Below are 21,417 nucleotides of genomic sequence, written 5' to 3'. Positions count from 1 at the left end.
AGAACAAAAATTCTAATTCTATGTCCTTTTTAAAGCACATTCGGTAATTGTTTTGCTGGCACTAAGCCTGTCCCCGACAGTTGATGCACAATTCTAGCTCAGCACCTCTGACTAAAGTAGATCTCTTATAAATAGATACTCTCTGGGGAACTCCTCCGCTCCTGCTTCTAGCAATCTTTAACCTTAAAAAAGTTTGTGCTGTCTTATTCAGTGTTTGTCTGACAGACAAAGAGATGGGCATTGCAAGAATTTCTTCAGCAGTTCTGCTACCCCTTAATCTGCTTTGGACAGGTGATCAGGAATCAATGTGTAGAAGAGGCCACAGGCCAAGGTCTGTGACATGGATAATTTTCGGTCTATATATACTATTTGGGAGTCTGATAATTGGGCTAGAGCATGAGAAACCTACCCTGGATTGATTCAGCAGCTTAAGGAAACAGAGGTTACAAGGGAAGGAAGGGTTAGTTAAAATGCTGAGAAAAACATGGTTCTACCAGCACTGGTGAATGTGTCTCTGAATTATACTACGGAATAAAAGCATTTAAACAACAGACTTGACATACATATTCTAAGGACGGATTACTTCAGGGCAGTTAGCTCCCACAGATTTAGGGGAGTGGGGAAATGCTAGCCCCACATATAAACTGCATGATCATAATATGGCATTTAAACCCTACCTGCCTTTTGACAGATTTTATAATTGGATGAAACCAGAAAAAAGTTTGATTTTTTACTTTTAATGTCTAGATTAAAAACAGAAAGTGATATGTGAAAAGTCAGTTCTCACATCTCCTTTATGATGTGGGTGCCCCTGAGATACAGAATCACATGGGGCCATAACCGCATGGGAAGCCATGTATGCAAAACAGTTCACACATGTAGAGGGTAATTTTAACCATCTTAGTGGAAACATTCACTTCTGGATGTGGTTAAAATCACCCCACTATATGGGGGGGCTGCTTCAGTCATACAGTTCAAGCCACACAGAATTTGACATCTCAGTGCCATCCATGCTAGAAAGGTCTTCAAGTCTAAGCACTCGTTTTCCTTATATATGATGCTCAAATCTGACTCTCGACTGTTTAAATATCAAACATATTCAGAGCCACAATAGTTTTTAAGAGGCCCTGAAGCACTGTATTCTAGCCACTCAGGTCTGCATTATTTTCAGGCACTGGCCCAATTCAGATGTAACAATAGTGGACCAAGAACAAGCATTGTGCCTGCATGCTTCAGACTCTCATTTACTCTTCTGTTCTCTTGTATGGGGTTATTGAAAGCTTCTGAGGTTTGTTAAGCCACAGATTCCTGTTAGATATGATCAGGGAGATGTGTTTTGATCAGTCTACAAACAAGAACCTCAAACCAAGAGCAGATTTTAAGGTTTGATATCCTTGTTTGTAGTCAGAAATTAAATTACAGTTTCCTGGTTCAGATTTTCCTGGAAATTTTCTGTCGTGGCAGATGAAAGAAAGGAGGAAGGAAAAGGAAGTACAGAGGCACAACACTTGTCCTTGGTCCAATAAATAATGATTTCTTGGACCAACTGGAGCATCTTTATATACTCAGAAATAATTATGCAGTTGGTTTTATAGGTTTCCTAACAAACTCAAGTCAACATTGCTGGCATTTTGTTAATCTTTAGATTTCCTAATTTTACTTGTAAAATTCATTCTGCTACAATTTGCCTGAGCACTCTAACTTAGGGCAGTGCATAATGTTTTTTTATTATTGCGACTTGCCTTTTTTAAGGAGAAAAATGTTTGTTTCTTCATTGGGTTCCATAATGAACCTCATCTCTTATTTCAGGAACAACTTTTGGTATAGCAATCCAGCAGTGTGACATTCCATATCGGTACCAATATCTGGCTCCCACCATCCAACATGATTCTACAACCAGTGGATCCTTGACATTTCTCAACACACTCCTAAGAAAAGTTGGGGTTTGTTTTTTGCAGTTTGGGGTTTACACCCACAGGCAGCAGTCCAGGGACTGATATGGCTGCTTGGGCCCCAGGGGAATTTCAGAGAGAAAAACATAAAGGGGACAGACTGGTGTGGCAAATGAGGCCTATGAATACCTGGTGAGGTGTGGAAGACCTATAATACACTCTTTTTTATTGCTTCTGCCCAGAAATGATAATACTGTTTGCCCTGGTAATCAGGCTCTGAATCAACAGCTAAAATTTGCTTATCTCATTGCAGTGTTATGAGAACTACTGTGTTATGAGAACCTAGGAAACTGCAACCGCCATAGAACCTTTTGGCAGAAGATTGCTGCCAGGGAACAGGTTGAATTTAGAAATGATGAATGTTAAATTGGGTTCTAAATTGGCGAGAGGATATTCCAGTATCATGGGCCCAGCTGAATAATGAGTTAAAAATCTATGCAAAGGATCTATGGCAAGACCATGAAGAACACAGCAGATGCCCCCACTAAAACACACACATATACACACATCTGTGTTGCAAAAACAGCAGACAGCAATACATGGCACCACACGTCGGAGCCAGTAGAGGCAGAATGAATGTCATTCAAAAAATACACCTCTATTGCAATCCGTAAGTAAAACCTACATTAGCAAAACAACAGGCAAACCACAGTGTTCCCACGATCTTTTGCCAGAGGGATTGAATTAAAAGTACAAAAGAAGCATACCAGCGCGGCTGGAGGAAGGGTCCCTTTCGGGCTGGTAACTCCGGTGCTGCCTTTGGTGCTGTTTGTTTGAGGCTGCAGAAGAGAAACACACATATACCAAAAAAAAGAGAGAGAAGCCTCGGAACTGGAAGCCGAACAAATGCCACGCAAACCTTGGCACCACCCAAACCTTCCCCAGGAGAAGGAATAGATAACCCCACATTCTACATGGCAATTATGTGCAAATTATGTTCTGGTGGAGAAAGAAGACCAAAAAAGGCCTTCTTTGCAAAGTGGCAAAAAGTTGTAGTGATGGCAGATTGTCTACAAAACCGAACAGTTCTTCAAACCATCAAAGTATGACTACTCCATAAACTGAATTTTTACAATCAGTTCTGGGCTATGGATATGGATACACAAGAAGAGTGTGTAAATAAAGTGATCTCTCATAATATGGCGTAATTCCTAACTTTCCCCAACTCTTCCCCCAGAAAAGCCTCAGAAGGATACTTACCTTCACGCCGTCAGCTTTCTTGTTCAGTAAACTCTTAGCTGCTGCATAGGGAGGAAAAGAAGATATTTTAGTGGCAACTCCCCCAGTGTCCCGAGACATACTCTGGGCTGCCTGAATAGCCAAAAAAGAATTACACAAGCCGCATTGATGCTGTTTCCTCATCAAATGCTAAAAGGAGGCTTGAGAACAATGGGTAAATCCCAAGCTCTATGAGTGTGGGCAAAGGCCCAACCTATGCCTTAGCCAAACGTAGAGGTATGGAGGACAAAGTGCCTTGAACAGGCAGTTTCCCAAAAGGAGGGAGGTCAGCAGGGGGGCTCCAATACTTCTGTGAAGTGGACATTTCACTTGATAATACCACAGTCATTGTTGTTGTTTCTCAAACGGCCATTGGCTTGGACACATATTGGTTTGTCCAAACTCTGCAGAATCACAAGCAGGGAGTCTCTGTGGGACAGTGTTCAGCTGAACAAAGTGGCATTCTAAATGAAGCGGGACAGCACCCTTCTGTGGGTCAGCTCTCAAAACATTCTCTCAATCCATCACTTGGATAACATCCGGACTCTTCTTTATTCCTTCTTTGGTGATCCATAGCTTTCTAATCTGTCTAATGATATTATCAGATTTCCCTTGCATGCACTGCCCATCATCTTAGCTAAATATATACTGGTTTCACTTCCACTGAAATTTACGCACTTTGCAATGGGAACACTAGATTCCTTTAACACCACCTGATGCAGCTCATTCTCCAGCCAGTACAGTATATGAGTTCCAGATTTCCTTGACAGGTGCTAGGCAAATTTAGGAATGGTTACCCACAATTCTTTGTCCTTTTGCTCTAAGGGTCCTAAGATGGTTGTTGTTTTTTTATGAGCTGCAATACAAGCTGTCTAAGGGACCCCATGTTCTAACAAGCATGCATCCTCAAGAACTTTGCTGCCTGAAATTTTAATATGCCTTATGTCATCCCAGCAAAGTGTTAATTCAACCACTTAAATATGTCGCGATGCTACACTCCCACCATTTTGTAGCTATGTGAGAAAGCCTCTCTGTACTTACTCTCATCCTCTTTCCCTGATCACACCTGTTGTGAACCTTTTGCGCTTAATCCAGCTTTTGCCCATTTGGTGCCTTCCAGCCATGCTGGCTGAGGCTGATGCTAGTTGTAGTCCAAAACATTGAGAAGGCACCAGGCTGGCGAAGGCTAATCAATCAAATGTTAATCTTTCCCCTCTGATACTCTGTAGATTGCAATTTCCATTTTTTCTCCTTAAAAGAAGCAACATCACAATACAGCCTCATTTATCCCAACAGATCATGGAACGCTGGACATATGTGAATAGTTTAGAGCCTTTGCATGGCTATGATGGTGTATGAGGACAAAAGATTCATTCATATAGTAGAGATTCCTCTATAATTGCATTAGTCCAGAACGGTCTTTTTTGTTGCTTTCTGTTGTTTTTTGGCTGAGGAGAGACCCAAGAGTGATATGGCAGAGAAGCTGTTGTGGGGTGGGGGTCTGAAATGTAATGGCAAGGTTGGGAGAGGGTCAAGAGAGGTTGCTGCAGCAGGTGTGATAAGGGTGGGTTAGGACTGAAATGAACAGAAATATGGGTGCCTTTACTTGGATCTGGCTAATGGAATTGCAGGGAACCAACAAAGCTTCAAGAGCCTCCAGGGAGTATTAGAGCAGTTGAGGTATAGATAATGCTGTGTCTAGAAGAAATCAGATAGCGCAATATGCTGGCTCTGTGGAGGAGAGACATCGATACCAGCACCAGCACCTACAGAACAAGATGACTTCCTCTGTTTCTGGACCCTATACCTCATGAAAACTCCTGTCTCCCACATCAAATCCAATCATCACCACAGGTAGGCATTATTAAAGGGCAGAACCCAACAAAAAGTTTGCTTACCTTACAGAAATTTACAGAAGAGGAAAGGCGAGAGAGACAGGCAGGTGAGAAGGATTGGAGGAGGGATGGAGAGAAAGAGAGAAGGAGGAGGAGGAAAAAATAAAGAAGTGTTGAGACAGAAAGCAAGGCCTCTGGGGCAGAGACCCCATCTGACATCAAGGGGAAGTGAAGCAGCAGCACCAGCACCACAAAAGCAGCACTACAGAGGACTTTGCTCACACACACACACAGGGAGGAAATGGTCCATACAGTCACCACACTAATGGAAGGATGGTAGCCCATGGAATCACTACAGTCAGAAAAGGGACTCAACAATATGTTACATCATTTTTTTCCTTCACAAGCGACTTGGTGACCCCATGACTGTCTCTTGTTTTTTTCCTTAAAACATACAGTCCCTATTCATGTCTCCCATCTAATCCCAAACTCTTCATATCACAAAGACTTTTCTTCTGTCTTTCATCCATGTTTATTTGGGACCCACACAGCGCATGAAGTTTTCAGTCTATCTTGGTGAACTCAACATGCCATATGTGGGTCACAACGAAAAGTGCAGCTATAAATTTAGCATTGCCTAGCTTCCTCGATGGCCTCAAAGAGAATTTTATGACCATTTACTGACACGAGATTCTACGGACTAGTTCTGCTTTTTAGCAATTTCCCACAACTATGTTTGCTGTATTAAAATGTGCAAGCCTCTCTGCAGCCCTTTGGACTAAAGAACGGCCTATATTATAGTAATACAGTGGTATCTCAGGTTAAGAACTTAATTCGTTCTGGAGGTCCGTTCTTAACCTGAAACTGTTCTTAACCTGAAGCACCACTTTAGCTAATGTGGCCTCCCGCCGCTGCCGCGCCACTGCTGCGTGATTTCTGTTCTCATCCTGAAGCAAAGTTCTTAACCTGAGGTACTATTTCTAGGTTAGCGGAGTCTACAACCTGAAGCGTCAGTAACCTGAAGCGTCTGTAACCCGAGGTACCACTGTAATTAGTTTGGAAAAATGCAGCTCTAGTACAAATGAAGTCCCATGAATGTGGCAATGCCATAGAATTCTATGACAGAATCCCGACAAAAGCCACAGAATGTGAAACAGCTACAATCGCCAAATGCCTTTAACTCACCTCCTCAGTTCTACTATACTGCTAACTTCACGTGCCTATTAGCTGTTGGGAGCCTATTAGCTGTTATGCAATGTTCACATGGATCTAGTTGTAATAGATGCCATTACCTTTGAGCTGCTCAAATGGAGTCTCCATGAGAGATATGGTGTTTTTTTTCCAGCACTTGGTATGTTCTTGAGCAGGAGCAGCTAATCATGCTGTCCCCCCAGATACTGTTGTACTGTAGCTCCCATCCTCACTGACTGCTGGCCATGCTGGCTGGAGTGGATGGGAGCTTGGGAGTCCAACATCAAGAAGGCCACAGGTTAGCCATCCTGGTTCTAAATTATGGGTTTCAGTACAAGCAATGTTGTGAATTGTGTGTCTCATATTAATAGGCAGTTAAGGCTGATTATTAGTGGACTTAACAGTTCATAATTTATCAATGGATGTAGAAAATGTTAACTGCCTTCAGCAATGCTTTCAATATCTGAGAGTCTATAATTAAAATGTAATTTGTGGTTTATTAATGCCTAGTGATTCAGAGCACAACAAAGCTTTGTTCCTCAATCTTTTTATAGCTTTTCTGGAGTGAAGAGCTATGAATAGTTTTGCACCTACACACACACACACACACACACACACACACACACACGACCTGCCTATTAAGCTTTTTGTTCCACCAATGAGAATCAAAACTATGAAGTTGCAACCTCGCAGCATACTTGGAAAATCTGAAAGGAAGCCTTCTTTGTCCTATTTGAAATAGGGAAACTCTTACTTCAACCCCCTGATGCTATTAGCAGCTGCACCAGTAAATTAATATTTAGAAGGGAGTGTAAGCAATTACTATGGCAGAGCAGTGTCACACTGTTGTACTGGGGACTGTGCCAACATCATAGCATGGATAGGCACTAGCAATATCCACCATGGCTAGATGTGGTAGAGGGCTATTGCAAAGGGATCTTGCACTGGATGAGAAAGGGGAAAGGAAAGGATCAGGAACCATTTACCTCTCTGGCTTCCTAAAAGGCATTCTAGCCACTGTGTTATGCCTAGTATTGGGCAGTGGATTGCAATGGATTGCAACTGACAGAAGGCAGCATAAGCCGGGCAGACTTGTCCTCATGGCCAAAGTGCAACCAGAGTGGCACAACTCTCTCTCTCTGCTCTGGTAGTCACATGTACTTGTAGATTCAGGATGCTCAAACCAGTAGTCCATGCAGATGTGCACGGCAAATAGCTTTGTGTCAGAAACTTCTATTGTTTGTAGACAGAAAGTAGTTCTTTTCAGAGAATGGAAGGCAGTTTGAAGGAGGCATTGTTGCCCATGGTACGTACACTCATCCCACTACCAGTCCTGTTCTCAGGCATACAGGTTTTTGCACTGCTTCTGTAGTCTGCAAAATCTGTTTGACCAGACGTATCATGAAGATCTATGCCTCTAATCATATCACGTTCAGTGCTAAAAGCAATTGCCTGCTGCCTGCCGTTTTTTTACAATAGCCTTTTGAATTTAACTCTTAGCACAAGCTATTAAATTGGAGGCAGGAATGGAATTGGGGACCACTGAGATTAATGGATGAACTATATGTTCCCACAGTGTAACACACACTGTGTGAGGAATATGAATTCCATTAGTTTACTGAGCATATCTGCTTGTAGGTAGCAGTGATAGGCCCCAGCTTTGCCATGTGATATGCTACATGTGTATCCACCTATCATACAGGTAAACCACAGTACTTCTTTGTGTACACAAATTCTGCAGCATGTAAAATGACCTCTAGGTAAGTATCAAGCATAGGGCTGTCATACATCCAGAATTTCACAGACATCACTGGGAATTGGCCATTGGAAACAGTTTCTGGGTAGAAATCACTGAAATGTCTGGGGAAATCTGAATGTATGGCAACCCATGTCGGCAGTATTGTTTTTGGCAATTTTCCTTAGAAATAACTTAAAAGTTTCTCTCTTTTTTTGAGATTTTGCACACACAAAAAGCTCAACAACCTTTCTGTCTGGATTTTCACAAAAAGAGGAGGGGAAGATTTGGCACTTTGAAGTACCTAAAATCTTATACTTCTGGAAATGACAGGTGCAATTTGCTGTGACTAAGAATTTAAACTTGTAATTAGAAACAAAAAGATGATACCACTAACTGGCAACTACACTGCAAGTTTTGTATATGTCTAAAGTAGTAGCAGTACGACCTTTACCCGGTGGAAGGATCTTGTCTGAACAGAAGACATACTCAAAAAGTCTTTTCCAGATCTTCTCAGAGCTATGTGCTCAACTCCAAAAAAGACTCCTGGATATATACTGCCATCTGAATGATGTTCACAAAGGGGTTGTGCATGGGTGCACAGATTTCGTGCATATCTTGGCTACTTAAACTGGGGTTTGATTGTCCAACTGCAGCTACAGAGTCAGATAAGTTAGTGTTGACAGTGGTCACCCTTTCCCAAATTAAATCAATATACACTCTTGCATAAAGAGTTATAAAGACAAAATGGGCATGAAAAACCAGAGCAAGGCTATCTTCAGGTAATAATGTCAGGCCACAATTCTACTTGGGTCACTGGTGTATTATGTGAAAGTGGCAGGAGTTGCAATCTATCACTTTTGCCAAATCCCCACTCAGCCTTCCCTTCATTTGGAACCTGTTCTTGATAACGCATATTTTATTCAGTTTTTTATATACTTTTACACCCACACTGATGGATTTGACACTTTATAGCCAAGTTTTAACCATTTACCTGTCAAACCATCCCTTCATTATTTTGTGAGTTCCCATGAGCGAAATGTATTACAACAGAATTCTATTGCAATGTCGAAAAACAGAGATGACATCTTAAACCAATGGGATATACAGTATGCTGCTGTAATTTCTCGCCTGCTTCTTCATTTAATTTTGTTCACATTGAAATCCTAGTGAGGGTTTTCGGAGTGGCATTGACACTGACTAGATTAGCTGAGAATGATCACAACCACTGCTGCCATGCAAATCACTTTCCCCACATGCAGTGGCGACAACAGCACCGACATAAGCAGAAGCCTCGTCAATCCTCTGAGAAGAAATCTGACTGCCAGAGGCCCTGACACATGCACCTGGGTTGCACAAAATTCATGCACCATTTACCACATTCAACCTGCAGGCAAAGCTGGGGTGCAGACAGGGCCATGGCTAAGACAAGCAAAGAGCCAACATTCACTAGAGAGAAACCTTGGCATGAAAAAGGTGTCAAGGGGACCCTTGTCTGCATGCCCCAAGAATTGTCCATGTTGAGTAGCTATGGAGGGCAACATGTTCTCACAGCTATAGACTTGCTCTGTGAGCACGCAATCCTGATACTTTCCCCTGCAACCTGAGCTGCATCAAGTCTTTGGATGCTTTTCTCCTACTACCAATAAGCAATAAGCATACATGTAGCACTTTTTAGCTTTACAACGCTTTAACGGTTGATGTCTTATTGTGTTTTTAATATTTTGTTGGGAGCCACCCAGAGTGGCTGGGGAAACCCAGTCAGATGGGTGGCATATTATTATTATTATTATTATTATTATTATTATTATTATTATTGATCATTGTTCTATCCCTTCTCAAAACAATTAGAGCTTGCTATTACCACCATTTTACATATGGGATAACTAAGCCTAAGAGCAGTCAAAGGCCAGGAAAAGAATCTAAGTTTGAGCTGCAGGCCTACAGTCAATGCGGGGCAGATACAATCAATTATATAATCATATAATTGACTACATGGAGAATCCCAAACATTATCAAATGTATTTAAAGCAATGGGAAACTCTCCAACCTCTTGGGATTATTGCCTTAGAAATAGGCATAAATAGTCACAACTAGTTTCCATTTGAGGACAGATGGACACTGGGACCACACTCCCCAAGCATAACTAATCTTATTGAAGGCACCAAAACACGCTCATTATAGGTTGCAACAAAGAAGGGGAGAAGCAGGGTGAGACAAGTTTGCACGAGAGAAAAAAATGATTAGACCACACCTTATTCTAGTTAACAAAATTAAGTCATCAATATGACTGATCTATAAGAGGCTTCCTTCTACATGCCAAGCAAGGAACGTCACCCTTAGTGGAGTGTTGCCAGATGTCTACAGGGGGGAAGTATAACTTCCTTCATCCTACCAAGGCCCAAAGACTGAATGTGCAGAGGTGCATAGGAATGTGTGCTTTTACGGCTCATGAATACTTATGCACAATTATATTTTAAGATTATGGTACCTGTCAGCTATGTTCTGCAGTTCTGCAGGGGAAAGTGTCTATCTTTCGCTCACTGGTATAGCGAGCAGTGTTAAGATACTAAAAACTTAAGGAAAAATGCTTTAAATCATGGGTGGGGAATCTATGGCCCTCCAGATGTTATTGGACTTCTTCTCCCATCACCCCTCACCAGCATGTCCAATCGTCAGAGATAAAAAGATCATTCCCCACCCCTGCTTTAATAATAAATTTATTATTATTTCAGGAATATATACTTTTCTACAGCATTATGAATGCACATACAGTGGTGCCTCGCAAGACGAAATTAATTCGTTCTGCGAGTTTTTTCGTCTTGCGAATTTTTCGTCTTGTGAAGCACGGTTTCAAAAATCACCAAAGTCTTCAAAAACCTCAAAAAAGGCTACCACACCGCGTGCTATGAGTTGCTCCTCGAAGTCAAGTCGCAACTGCACCTCTTCAAGCAATGCACCCTGGGTATTAACGGTTTTAAGAAAAAGGAAAAAAACTTGCAAGACGTTTTCGTCTTGCGAAGCAAGCCCATAGGGAAATTCGTCTTGCGAAGCAACTCAAAAAACCAAAAACCCTTTCGTCTTGCGAGTTTTTCGTCTTGCGAGGCATTCGTCTTGCAAGGTACCACTGTATGCCCAGTTGGTGTGAATGGCCTACTAAGCAAAGAGCACAATATTCCAAAATTCCTGTAAATTTTGCCTATGCTTGTGAAAGTACCAGCACCAAAAGTACTGCCATGTCCAATGGGGCTAAGGACCAGTAGTGGTGTTTCACTGCAGGCAATTAAACAACTCCAGTGCAATTCTGTTCATTGCTGTAGCAGAAAATAATTATGTGCTATTTACACATTCATTGACCAAAAACTGATGGGGCTGGACTCCTCAAACTGCACTTGAGCTAAGATCATGACACCCTCCATTTCCTACTCACCCTGCCCAAGCAAACTAGTTGACCACCTCTCACCCTGAGGTCTCCAGCTGATGAACTGGCAGGCAGGCAGACCACCAGAAATGAGGTCACCACTGGGCCCACTGCATCACTGCAAAGGTCGCAAGGGCAGCCTCTCATTTCCTGATGGTTGCCTATGAGGTAAGAAGCCAGGAGAGTGACAACACGAGAATGGGCCTTTTCTCTGGTGGCTCCCCATCTGTGGAATGCTCTCCCCGGAGAGGCTCAGCCTGTGGTGCTGGCCAGGCGAAATGTGCTTCTTAGTCACTCAGGGATCTGACCCAAATAGTATGTGAGTGGTTGCTTTCAGCCTGGCAGTTGCCTCTCCCAGGGGCATAGCGTGGGGAGGGCTAAGAGGGGCATAGCCCCAGGCACATGATTTTGAGGGGGCGCGAGCCAGGCACCCGCCCCTCCACAGGGATGCTCGCCCTGCCTGCCACTCGGGGTCTCTGGGCCCCGGAGCCCAGCCTGGCCTTGCCATCACACCCCTGTCCCCCTCGTTGAATGGCGGCTCAGTCAATGTTGGGGGATGCGCCCAACAAAGGCTGCATTGGTCAGTTGGTCTCCCCCCTTAGTGGGTGAGCAGGCGGCACAGCGCAGCACAGCCCATAAATCCTCTGTGTCCCGTGTCTGTCCAGTGGTGGTGGCAAGGGTTGGGCTGGTGTGGCGGCTTTTGTTCATCCTCTGCACCCAGCCCCTGGTCCCACCTGATGCATAGGTATATGCATGCAGACCCCAGGCACTAGCAAAGGACGCAACACCACTGGCTTCTCCCACTAGGACATGAAGGCTTACCCTGGAAGCCTCTGTCTCATCACAGACCGTTCTGAATGGACCTCTCATTTCTTGGGATAATTGTCAGATAAGTGCACACAACTCTCTTGCATGCTGCTTTTGGACTGTGATGAGTAAAATTGTGCCACTCAGGCCAAAAACATGCATGCACAAGGCACTCCTTCCTACCTAAAACCAGTAGTCAGATTACTTGAAGAGGAGCATTCTTTTTGTGATGTACCACCAGTGCTTTTTTCTCTAGAAAAATAGGTGCCGGTACCTGCCATGAAGTTGTTACAGGAAGTGGCACACTTTTTAATAACAACAAAAAGAGGTGTTGGTACTGCATACCCTTGAGTACCCCTGGGGGCACTGTGTACTACTTAGATTATGTTTTCAAAGGCTATGCATGTGTCTTGGCTAAAATGGAACAGGAGGAATGCAGGGTCAGAGGATTTTGTTAGGTTCCCACTGTCCCCAATAATTTCCTCTATAATCTGAACACTGCCTGGAGCAGCTCTTCTGCAGCTCTTCAGAAGTTGGTGGATTCCAGCTCCCATCAGCACCAACCAGCATGGCCAATGCTCAGGGACAACGGGAGTTGTAGCCCAACAACCTATGGGGTGCAAAGGATTCCCCATTCCTGGATTAGTCCAGTGATAAATGACAGTATTTTCTGATAGGAAGGTGACTTGCCAGAAAACAGGCAGCATTTCATCTTCTGTATCTTGCATGGGACATGCAGAGCATGCTAGGGCAAAAGTCAAGTAGGTGTTGAATGTGACCAACAGGAAGCAAATTGTCCTCTTTCTCCCTTAGCTCCCTGCACTTGGCTCATTATAGGTGCTAAATCATGGTCGGGGAATCTGTGGCCCTCCAGATGTTGTTGGATTGCAACTTCCACCAGCCCTAGCCACTGGTCATGCTGACTGAAGATGATGAGAGTTGAAGCCCAACAACAACTGGAAAGACACAGGTTCCCCCATCGCTCTGCTAAACAATATTTCTTAACAGTCACTTGTAGCATTTGTGTATGTATATGTAAATTTATGTATACAAATGTGTGTGTGTGTGTGTGTGTGTGTGTGTGTGTGTGCGTGTAGATAGAGATAGAGATAGAGATAATGCCTAACCACAAAACTCCTATAGGAAAACTGAAAGCTGTTCCAGCACCATGACCTCCACCACACAAAGCATGCATCTCCTCTTCCATTAATGGTCTCCTATATTTGTCTTGCTTAACTCTCTGAGATAACAGCATCATTTTAGCACCAGCCAATCTCAGTCATACAGAATCCTTACGGGTTGTTTCATATGTTTCCCTATGACCTTTTCATGACACTGTTCCTGCAACTTGATTAAATGTTCTGGAATTATTTACAGGTGGCCCTTACTCTTAACTTTGCTACTAGTTACAACAAAAGGTAGCCCCAGACTCTTAAAACAGGGTGGGATGCGGTGGTGATGGTGAATGACACATCATGCGCTCAAATTTCAAAGTGAGAAAGGGGAAGTGAGGCGAGTCTCTTCCGGACACATCTACCTTGCTCCACCAAACCCATGGTGGCACCGGAGGCTGCTGCTGCTGCAGACATTGTGGCAGGAGCGGTGGTCTGTCTGCCCACTGTTAGCACCAGGTAGGGAAACAAAGAAGTAAAGGACAGCAAATAGGGAAAGGGATGGGGAAAGAGTTAGAGAGGAACAGAGAGAGAGAAAGAGGAAGAGAGAGGAAGAGAGAGGGGGAAATAAAGAAGGGGAAAGAGACAAAGGAAGCAGAAAAAGATTAGAGTTAAAAGTTGAGATGAAGAGGCGTGACTATTGGTAGCAAACGTGCATTGACTTTACACAATCCATGGGTCTTTTCCATGTGATCCAGAGTTATTCCTATATGTCTTGTTTCACTGCTCTGGAGACGCCATCCTGCGCAGTATTAGGCTGGGGGACACTGTATCCTGACCACACAATAAACAATTCTGTAAACACTAGGAAGATAGTCTAGGAGGCTATTGATCCTTAGATCCCGAGTTCAGAAAAGGAAGAGTGATAATTATCACCAGAACTAAACTATGCCACCAAAAGTAGCAGAAATGATAAGGTGTGTGGAACATTTCAGAAGGATTCTCACTGTTGGGCTTGCAATTGCTAGAGTCATAAATCATTATGCGGCACAAGACGTATGGCAGCCATACACTGCTTCTGCAGCTGGTTTCCTGAGCTTCTTGGGAGTATTAAATCCCTATGATAATAATTATTGATTAGCCATTAATACCATTTCTGAGTTCTCTTCTGCGATTGCTCTGAAGCTATTGACACGAGGAATAGGAACCTAAATGGCAAGTCTGGAGGCCTCAGAGCTAGCTTAGGACACTGTTCACTCAGTAATTCTGTAACTACATAAAATCTGTGGGATTTGGCACTTGTTATAAAATTATTCCAGGGGAAAAGTTGGTGGTAGAAGACAGACGCATTGTACACTTTATCTGCTTTCCAACTGGGAGGATCAGACAGGCTACCCTAGCTAAAATTCCAGGAGATATTGTCAATCCCTCTAGCTAGCAACATTCTGCGAGTAGTCTGTGAATTATTTTTTGCCAAAGATCACACTCCCCCCCCCCCAACACTCTATGGCCATCTTTCCTTTCTCTTCCTCAACACCTTCAAAATGCCGCTTCTTCCTTGCCACTTTGTTCATCAACACCCAATTTCTGTCCAGAAATTTCAAATTCCACAAAGAGGAGGTATAAATTCTGTGTTCTGAATCAGACAGGTCACACTTCCATAGTCAGTATTCTCAATAGATACAGATATAGTATTAGGAAATGTGTGTTTCTTTCATGCTTGCGGAATTTGGATTTCCTAGTTGTGGAATGTGGATTCTGTCATTCTTCGCTATAAATCCATGGAGTCTTGATTAGGCCCATGGACAATGATGGGAAAGGGAGCCCTGCAGGAAAGTGAGGACGGAGAAACAGTGTGAGTGGGTGGATTCTTGCTTGAGGAATCTACTCAGCCATCATACACCCTCTTTTCTCTTTTAAAACGCAGAAGCTGATGGTAACTTTTCTAACCAGGGACAGCAGTTCCTCTCCCCTGGGATCAGCACTTTGCTTTTTTAGAAGCCTCTCTGATTGATCTGATGATGAGCATCAACCAAAACAGGAAATACCATGGGGGGTGGGGGGTGGGGAGACACACAGTACCCCTGCATTTTAAGGAAAACCAAACCATAAGTGTTAATATGCAACAGCTCAACACTTGTGCCTTTGTAGTGTCCGATCTACTATTATATTACCTAGATTTTTTTTTTATTAAAAAAATGCAACTGAGAAAATATGGAAGTAGCAGGAATACCATTTCAGATCTGAGAGGCAGGATCAAAGACATTTCATTGGAGTGGGGGCACCAGGCAAGATTTGCGACAAAGCCTGAAAGCGAACTCTTTGATACATATGAAGAATATATTAAATTGCAATCAAGTTGTGTATTTTGAGAGCATTTGTTATAATTACTTTTTGTACTTCTTAAGAACTAGAAAAACAAGTGATCCTGAAGGATAATTACATGTAGCCTAGAAGACAAGAGAAATGGGGATTGGCTCTCTCCCGAAATGGCATAGCCCTGAGTAGAACATATGGGGGGTGGGGGGCAGAGATAGATCCAGAAATCCTGGTAAACCTGCATTTCTGCAAGAACAGGGGCTGCTTCCAGACAGTCTCTATTTTCAAGTGGTATTCAATCGCATACAAGCAAATCCAAAGCTGACTTTGAGGTGTCGCGGAACAACACTTCTGAAAAGACTGGATCACTTGCAATACGGAAAGTGACATGAAAATGCACTGGGAAATGTGGGACTTGCATCATCTAACCTCTTCACAAACAAATCAGAATGAATGCTCTTTAAATAGCCCTCGTGGTCTAATCTCCCTGCAAACAGATGAGGATGAATGTTCAATAAATAGGTCATCTGGAATCATCCAGGGATCCGGAATGTGCAGCACTAAATCAAACCGCTTTGACTGATTGTGTTGTAAAGGCTTTCGCAGAGGAGGGGAACGGCAGTGGGGGACAAGTACAGAGGTCAAAAGGAAGCTAGTCAGAGTTCTTGGAAGAAAGCGTGTATGAGGAGGGCATTCCAGAGCACACTTCCTTTCTCTCATCTTGGCTTCATGTGCAGAGATGGACTTGACATCCAGTCAATGAAAATAGTTTTGTGTTCCATTCCTGGTCCCGACATACAACTTTCCGCATCACAATACTGCCGTGCCAGAGAGCACCAGGATACGAGAAAGAGGAGAACGAATGTCACACACCAAGACCAAGGTTAATGAACAAAATCTATATTAGTGGAGCAGCTTTGACAGTCGTTGCACCTGTGAGGACCCATCTGAAGACTGCCTCAGTTAGAAGGTGTGCGAGTTAAATAAATAAACAGATTTAAAGGGAAATGGAAACTGCTGAAGTGTGAATAGGTTTCTTTTCTCTTCGTTAAGCAAAGCAAATCTCTCACCTGAAAAGTTTCTCGTTGCCAGCATAGTGGTAAGAATTGCACCCTAAAAGAGAAATTAAAAAAAAGATGTTGGGGGCAAGTCAGAAAGAATTTTTAAAAAATAATTTTTAAGCGCTTCTTAAGAAAACGTATCACAGATGAAAAGGTTGGGGGGAGTGCGAGAAGGGTAAATAGGTTGTTGTTGTTGTTGTTGTTGTTGTTGTTGTTGTTGTTGTTGTTGTTGTTATTACCACAAATAGCAATACATTACTTAAAGGAAAAATGAATGCAACAGCAAGTTATAAACATATACAAACAGCAAATAATTTTATTTTATATCTAATCGTTAGAGAAATCCAATACTTAAATACGCTGTATCTCAGAAAACAATGTTTTACCCACTTTTCCAAATTATTAATTTCCAAATCAACTTTAACATCTCAGGGAAATGAAAAAGCGTAACACACATTAGAGATGTACCCTCTAGATCTGCTATGCTGAATAGTCTATCCAATTTTTTGTAAACTAATCTTTTCTTTGTTTCCCTTGCCTGCTCCTTAAATAATAAGTTAATTGTGCCATAACTGCTTGTTCCCAAACTGTTTTTTGCATACCAGTCGGTTACAGAATGGGGAAAGAATAAAGTATGTCTGTGTAAACCTAGACTATGCAATGCAAGAGGAGCAAAAGTAATTTTCTAAGTCCTGCATCCTCATTTCTAAAGTGGCAGTGATAGGTCTGAGTTGTTCAATCTATTAGATGGGTCCGGCTAGGAATAATCCTGCCTTAGCATAAAAGTCTGTGTAAAATGCTGAAGGACTTTCAGGTCTCTAAGAACCACTCTGAGACTAAAAATTCACACTGATGTGTATTCCATCACATTTTTAATTTCCCCCATACCTGAGAACATAAAAGGTAAAGGTAAAGGGACCCCTGACCATTAGGTCCAGTCGTGACCAACTCTGGGATTGTGGCACTCATCTCACTTTATTGGCCGAGGGAGCCAGCGTACAGCTTCTGGGTCATGTGGCCAGCATGACTAAGCCACTTCTGGTGAACCAGAGCAGCGCACGGAACCGCCGTTTACCTTCCCGCCGGGGCGGTAGCTATTTATCTACTTGCACTTTCACGTGCTTTCGAACTGCTAGGTTGGCAGGAGCTGGGACCGAGCAACAGGAGCTCACCCCGTCGCGGGGATTCAAACCGCCGGCCTTCTGATGGGCAAGTGCTAGGCTCTGTGGTTTAACCCACAGCGCCACCCATCTGAGAACATATCATGTGATAATTCACCACCATAACTTGTAGAGATGGTTGCCAACTTGGAAGGCTTTGAAAGGGGACAAGACAAAATGATGCAGCATAAAGTTACCAGTGGCTACTAGTTAAGATGGCTATATGCAGTTTCCAGGTCAGAGGGGCAGTATGCCCTTGAGCAAACGTCACTGGGAGGTTGGCCACTTTGGGAACAAGATACTGGACTAGTCTGGTTTCGTGGAGCTTAGCACAGAAAGCATGATGCACCCACCTTCTAAACAGAAATATTATTTCAGACTGTAGTTTTGACCTCAGTTTGGGTGAGTTGGTAGTTTATTTCTTGTTTCATAGGAAGTTGCCTCATACCGAGTTAGGCCAATGATTCATTCAGCTCAGTATTGTCCACGCTAACTGGCAGCACTTCTCCAGGTTTTCAAGCAAGGAGTCTTTCTCAGCCCTAAAGATGCCAAGAACTGAACCTGGGACCTTCTGCATGCAAAGCCGGTGTTCTACCACTGAGCTATGACCCTCCTCCTAAAAGGTCTTACAAAAGGAATTCAGCAATCGACACCCCTGAAAGTTTCCGTTCTCATGTTTATCCGGAGTCTGTTATACACTCCTGTTCTTACCTTGAGCTTCCTTCTGGCATTGAACTTTTTCAGACACTCTACGGTTTCCTGTCTGTGCATCATGGAGGCCACTGTTGAACGTTGCTGTGGAAAAAATGTAAAAGTAAAATAGAGGTCAATGTGCGCAAAGCCAGGACATAAATATAGGAAGGAAAGGGGGGAAACTAGCAAAAACGGTAGGGAAGAGCATATTGAGATATGCACTGGAGTTTAATTCCCACAGAACCTCTCAGACACACCTACATGGCTCTTGTATGGGTGATTCTGTATGAAATTAAGGCCTGTGCACATAACTGTGATGCAGTCTGGATCTGCTGGACAATGGCAGTTCTGTCAAAAAAAACCCCAGGCTATTATATCTATTGAGGATCTGGATCCTGTGGCTGCTATATGTAGCTCTTTTGGCCAACTTGCCAAAGTATATTCAAAAGTTGGGAGTCAGATATCAAACCTGATGTGCAATTTTACAGCTGAGGTTGATATAGAACCTTTGCCCAGAACAGGTTCACCCATGGAAGCATCTTACAGATCAGGAAGCTGCTACCCTTCAACAGTTGTTGCATTCCATCTCCGCTGTCCCTGACCATTGGGCCAGCCATGCTGGTTGCGGCTGATGGAAGTTGGGAGTCCAACAACATTCAGAGGGCCACAGGTTCCCCATCCCTGCTATAGACAATGCTGGGCATCTGTCAAAGCACCCCATACTACTTACAATCCTCATCATTTTTTTTGGCTACCACACGCAGCCTTAGAAAGCATACTGAGATCTCTAAGGAAATTAAATAAGGTGACTTCAGAGCCTCTTAACTATTCAGCCCTGAACGAGCAGGTGAATGTTGGTTATCAACAAGACAGGAGCACCAGTGACACTTACACAGACCCATGGATGTTTTAGAGCTTCGTGAGCTGTGATTCTCTTTGCTGGATTGATGGTTAACATCTGGTTTATGAGGTTTTTTGCTTCGGGAGTGACTGTGTCCCACTCAGGAGAAGGAAACTGAGGATTAGAAGGCATAACACGAAGGTTATGGTCGAGGACACATCAGTATCAAAGAAGGAGAACGCTACCATCCAACAGGCTAGCATTTATTTTCAAACCCCTAAAGCAGCCAAATGCATCAGGAAGGGTTCCAGGGTTGCCCAGATTCCCCCATATCAAATTGGTCCCATAATCAGGCTTATCTGACCCGTAGGAAGCCCTTAGAGGAGTAGGCATGAAGTGTACTTTTTACACAATACACAATTTCAAAGCATACTGGCTCAGAGGCATCAGAAAGAAATGCAAGTGTTCCTAGCTTCTGTTAGAGGAAACAGCCTTAAAACGAGAGTGCATGTGACTCCTAGCGTGTTGCTCTGCTCCTTTGGTTCCCATGAGATTAATGCCTATGAAGAGGATTGTGCCATGAGGAGCATCATGAATGAAAATGTAATGAAAAACAGAAAGAAAGGAACCACTACTCACATCGTAGGCTCCAGCCTTAATCTGTTGGTACAGCTTGTGCTGATCCTCATCCCAGAAAGGCGGATACCCAACCAATAAGATGTATAGAATAACACCTAGGAGAAAATAGGGGAGAGCAGCAAATTTAGAATCAAGTGGACCTAAACCCTGCATTGCATATTCTGACCATTCAGGCACAGTGGAATAGGAGGAAGGAAAAGTGGAAATATACACATTTCCCCTGTTTGAAAACAAAGTTATACAATCCTGAATTTCTCATCCTGATGCCCAACTTACAGAGAAGCCTGTGTAGTGGAAGGAAAGGGTGTAGCCCTCAGTTTGGTATGGGCTAGCAATGGTCTCCGAGGTTCTTCAGTGACTGACATCCAGGGCTAGAGCTTGCATTGCTTGCAGAAGGTCCCAGGTACAATCCCTAGCTTCTCCAGACAGACAGCTGGGAAAGGCTCCTGTCTGAAACTCTACAGAGCTGCTACCAGTCAAAAACTAAAAGGGATGAGCTAAATCTGGGATGAGGAACCCATTCCAGTGTGTTGGGACTACAATTCTCATTAACCCTAGCCATTGGCCATGCCAGCTGGGGCTGAAGGAATCCAACAACCTCTGGAGGGATACAGTTTATCCATCCTTGAGCTATATGGGCAAATAGCCTGACTTGGCATAAGGCAGCTTCCTAGGTTCAGTTGCATAGTACTTTCAAGGGCATACAGATGAAGTACATGAGAATCCTTTGGTTGCTACCTAGTGTAAGACCTTGCCAGTGCTACAGCAGGAGTCCCTTCAGATGTCCTTTCTATTCTGCATTCATGATGATTTGTGCTCATGATGTTATCAGGGCGGTCACAATCTATGTAAATACCAATTCCCTGCCTTGGTGCTCCTGGCACCTCTGCATTCCCCAAGTGAGGGTTGAGACTGTCTTGTAAATGTATCCTTCTGAAAGCAAGACTGTCAGCCAACTAATACCTACAAAATAATATCTATAAAATCCGATCTAATACAAATAGGAGGGTTCAGTTATGAGAACAACCATCCTATGCTAGGAGTCAAGGACCTACCAAGGCCTCTCTGAAGGAAAGACAATGCTTTTGGGCTCTGAGGGCACCACTTTAAAAAAAGAAGGGCTATTCACATTTAATACAGGATAGTCACATCGGAAATGGTCTACCCCACTGCCAGTGGCGTAGCGTGGGTTGTCAGCACCCGGGGCAAGGCAAGTAATTTGTGCCCCCTAACCCGTGGATTTGCGCCCCCAACCCGTGGATTTGCGCCCCTAACCCTAACCCCCAGATGTTGCACCCGGAGCGGCCGCCCCCCCCTGCACCCCCCACGCTACCCCACTGCCCACTGCTTACTAGGTTGATTAAAGTGTTAGGCTACCTCTCTCACTCGCACTGATAGCTGTTGCTACAAAATTAATAGAAAAGTAACGGAGA

The 21,417-nt window shown here is 43.5% G+C and overlaps 1 protein-coding gene across 21 annotated transcripts in view; it reads right to left on the bottom strand.

Annotated features, from left to right (window-relative positions):
* The window catches only part of CAMK2B (calcium/calmodulin dependent protein kinase II beta), a 217,973-nt gene that overhangs the window by 40,287 nt on the left and 156,269 nt on the right, over window positions 1-21,417 (bottom strand). For 7 of the 21 annotated variants that reach the window (XM_077919873.1, XM_077919872.1, XM_077919876.1 and 4 more), the window contains exons 9-15: window positions 19,985-20,079; window positions 19,397-19,519; window positions 18,523-18,606; window positions 16,661-16,703; window positions 13,697-13,777; window positions 3,153-3,193; window positions 2,660-2,731 (exon numbers count right to left, since the gene is read on the bottom strand). In XM_077919873.1, coding sequence (XP_077775999.1) covers window positions 2,660-2,731; window positions 3,153-3,193; window positions 13,697-13,777; window positions 16,661-16,703; window positions 18,523-18,606; window positions 19,397-19,519; window positions 19,985-20,079 — 539 coding nt within the window. The remainder of the gene's footprint in view (window positions 1-2,659; window positions 2,732-3,152; window positions 3,194-13,696; window positions 13,778-16,660; window positions 16,704-18,522; window positions 18,607-19,396; window positions 19,520-19,984; window positions 20,080-21,417) is intronic. The other 14 variants (XM_077919875.1, XM_077919878.1, XM_077919874.1 and 11 more) reach the window with 4 other exon arrangements.

Source organism: Podarcis muralis, chromosome 15 (assembly GCF_964188315.1).
Source record: "Podarcis muralis chromosome 15, rPodMur119.hap1.1, whole genome shotgun sequence".
Lineage (NCBI taxonomy): Eukaryota > Metazoa > Chordata > Lepidosauria > Squamata > Lacertidae > Podarcis > Podarcis muralis.
Note: the sequence above shows the minus strand (reverse complement) of the source record. Positions and strands in the feature narration are given on the sequence as shown.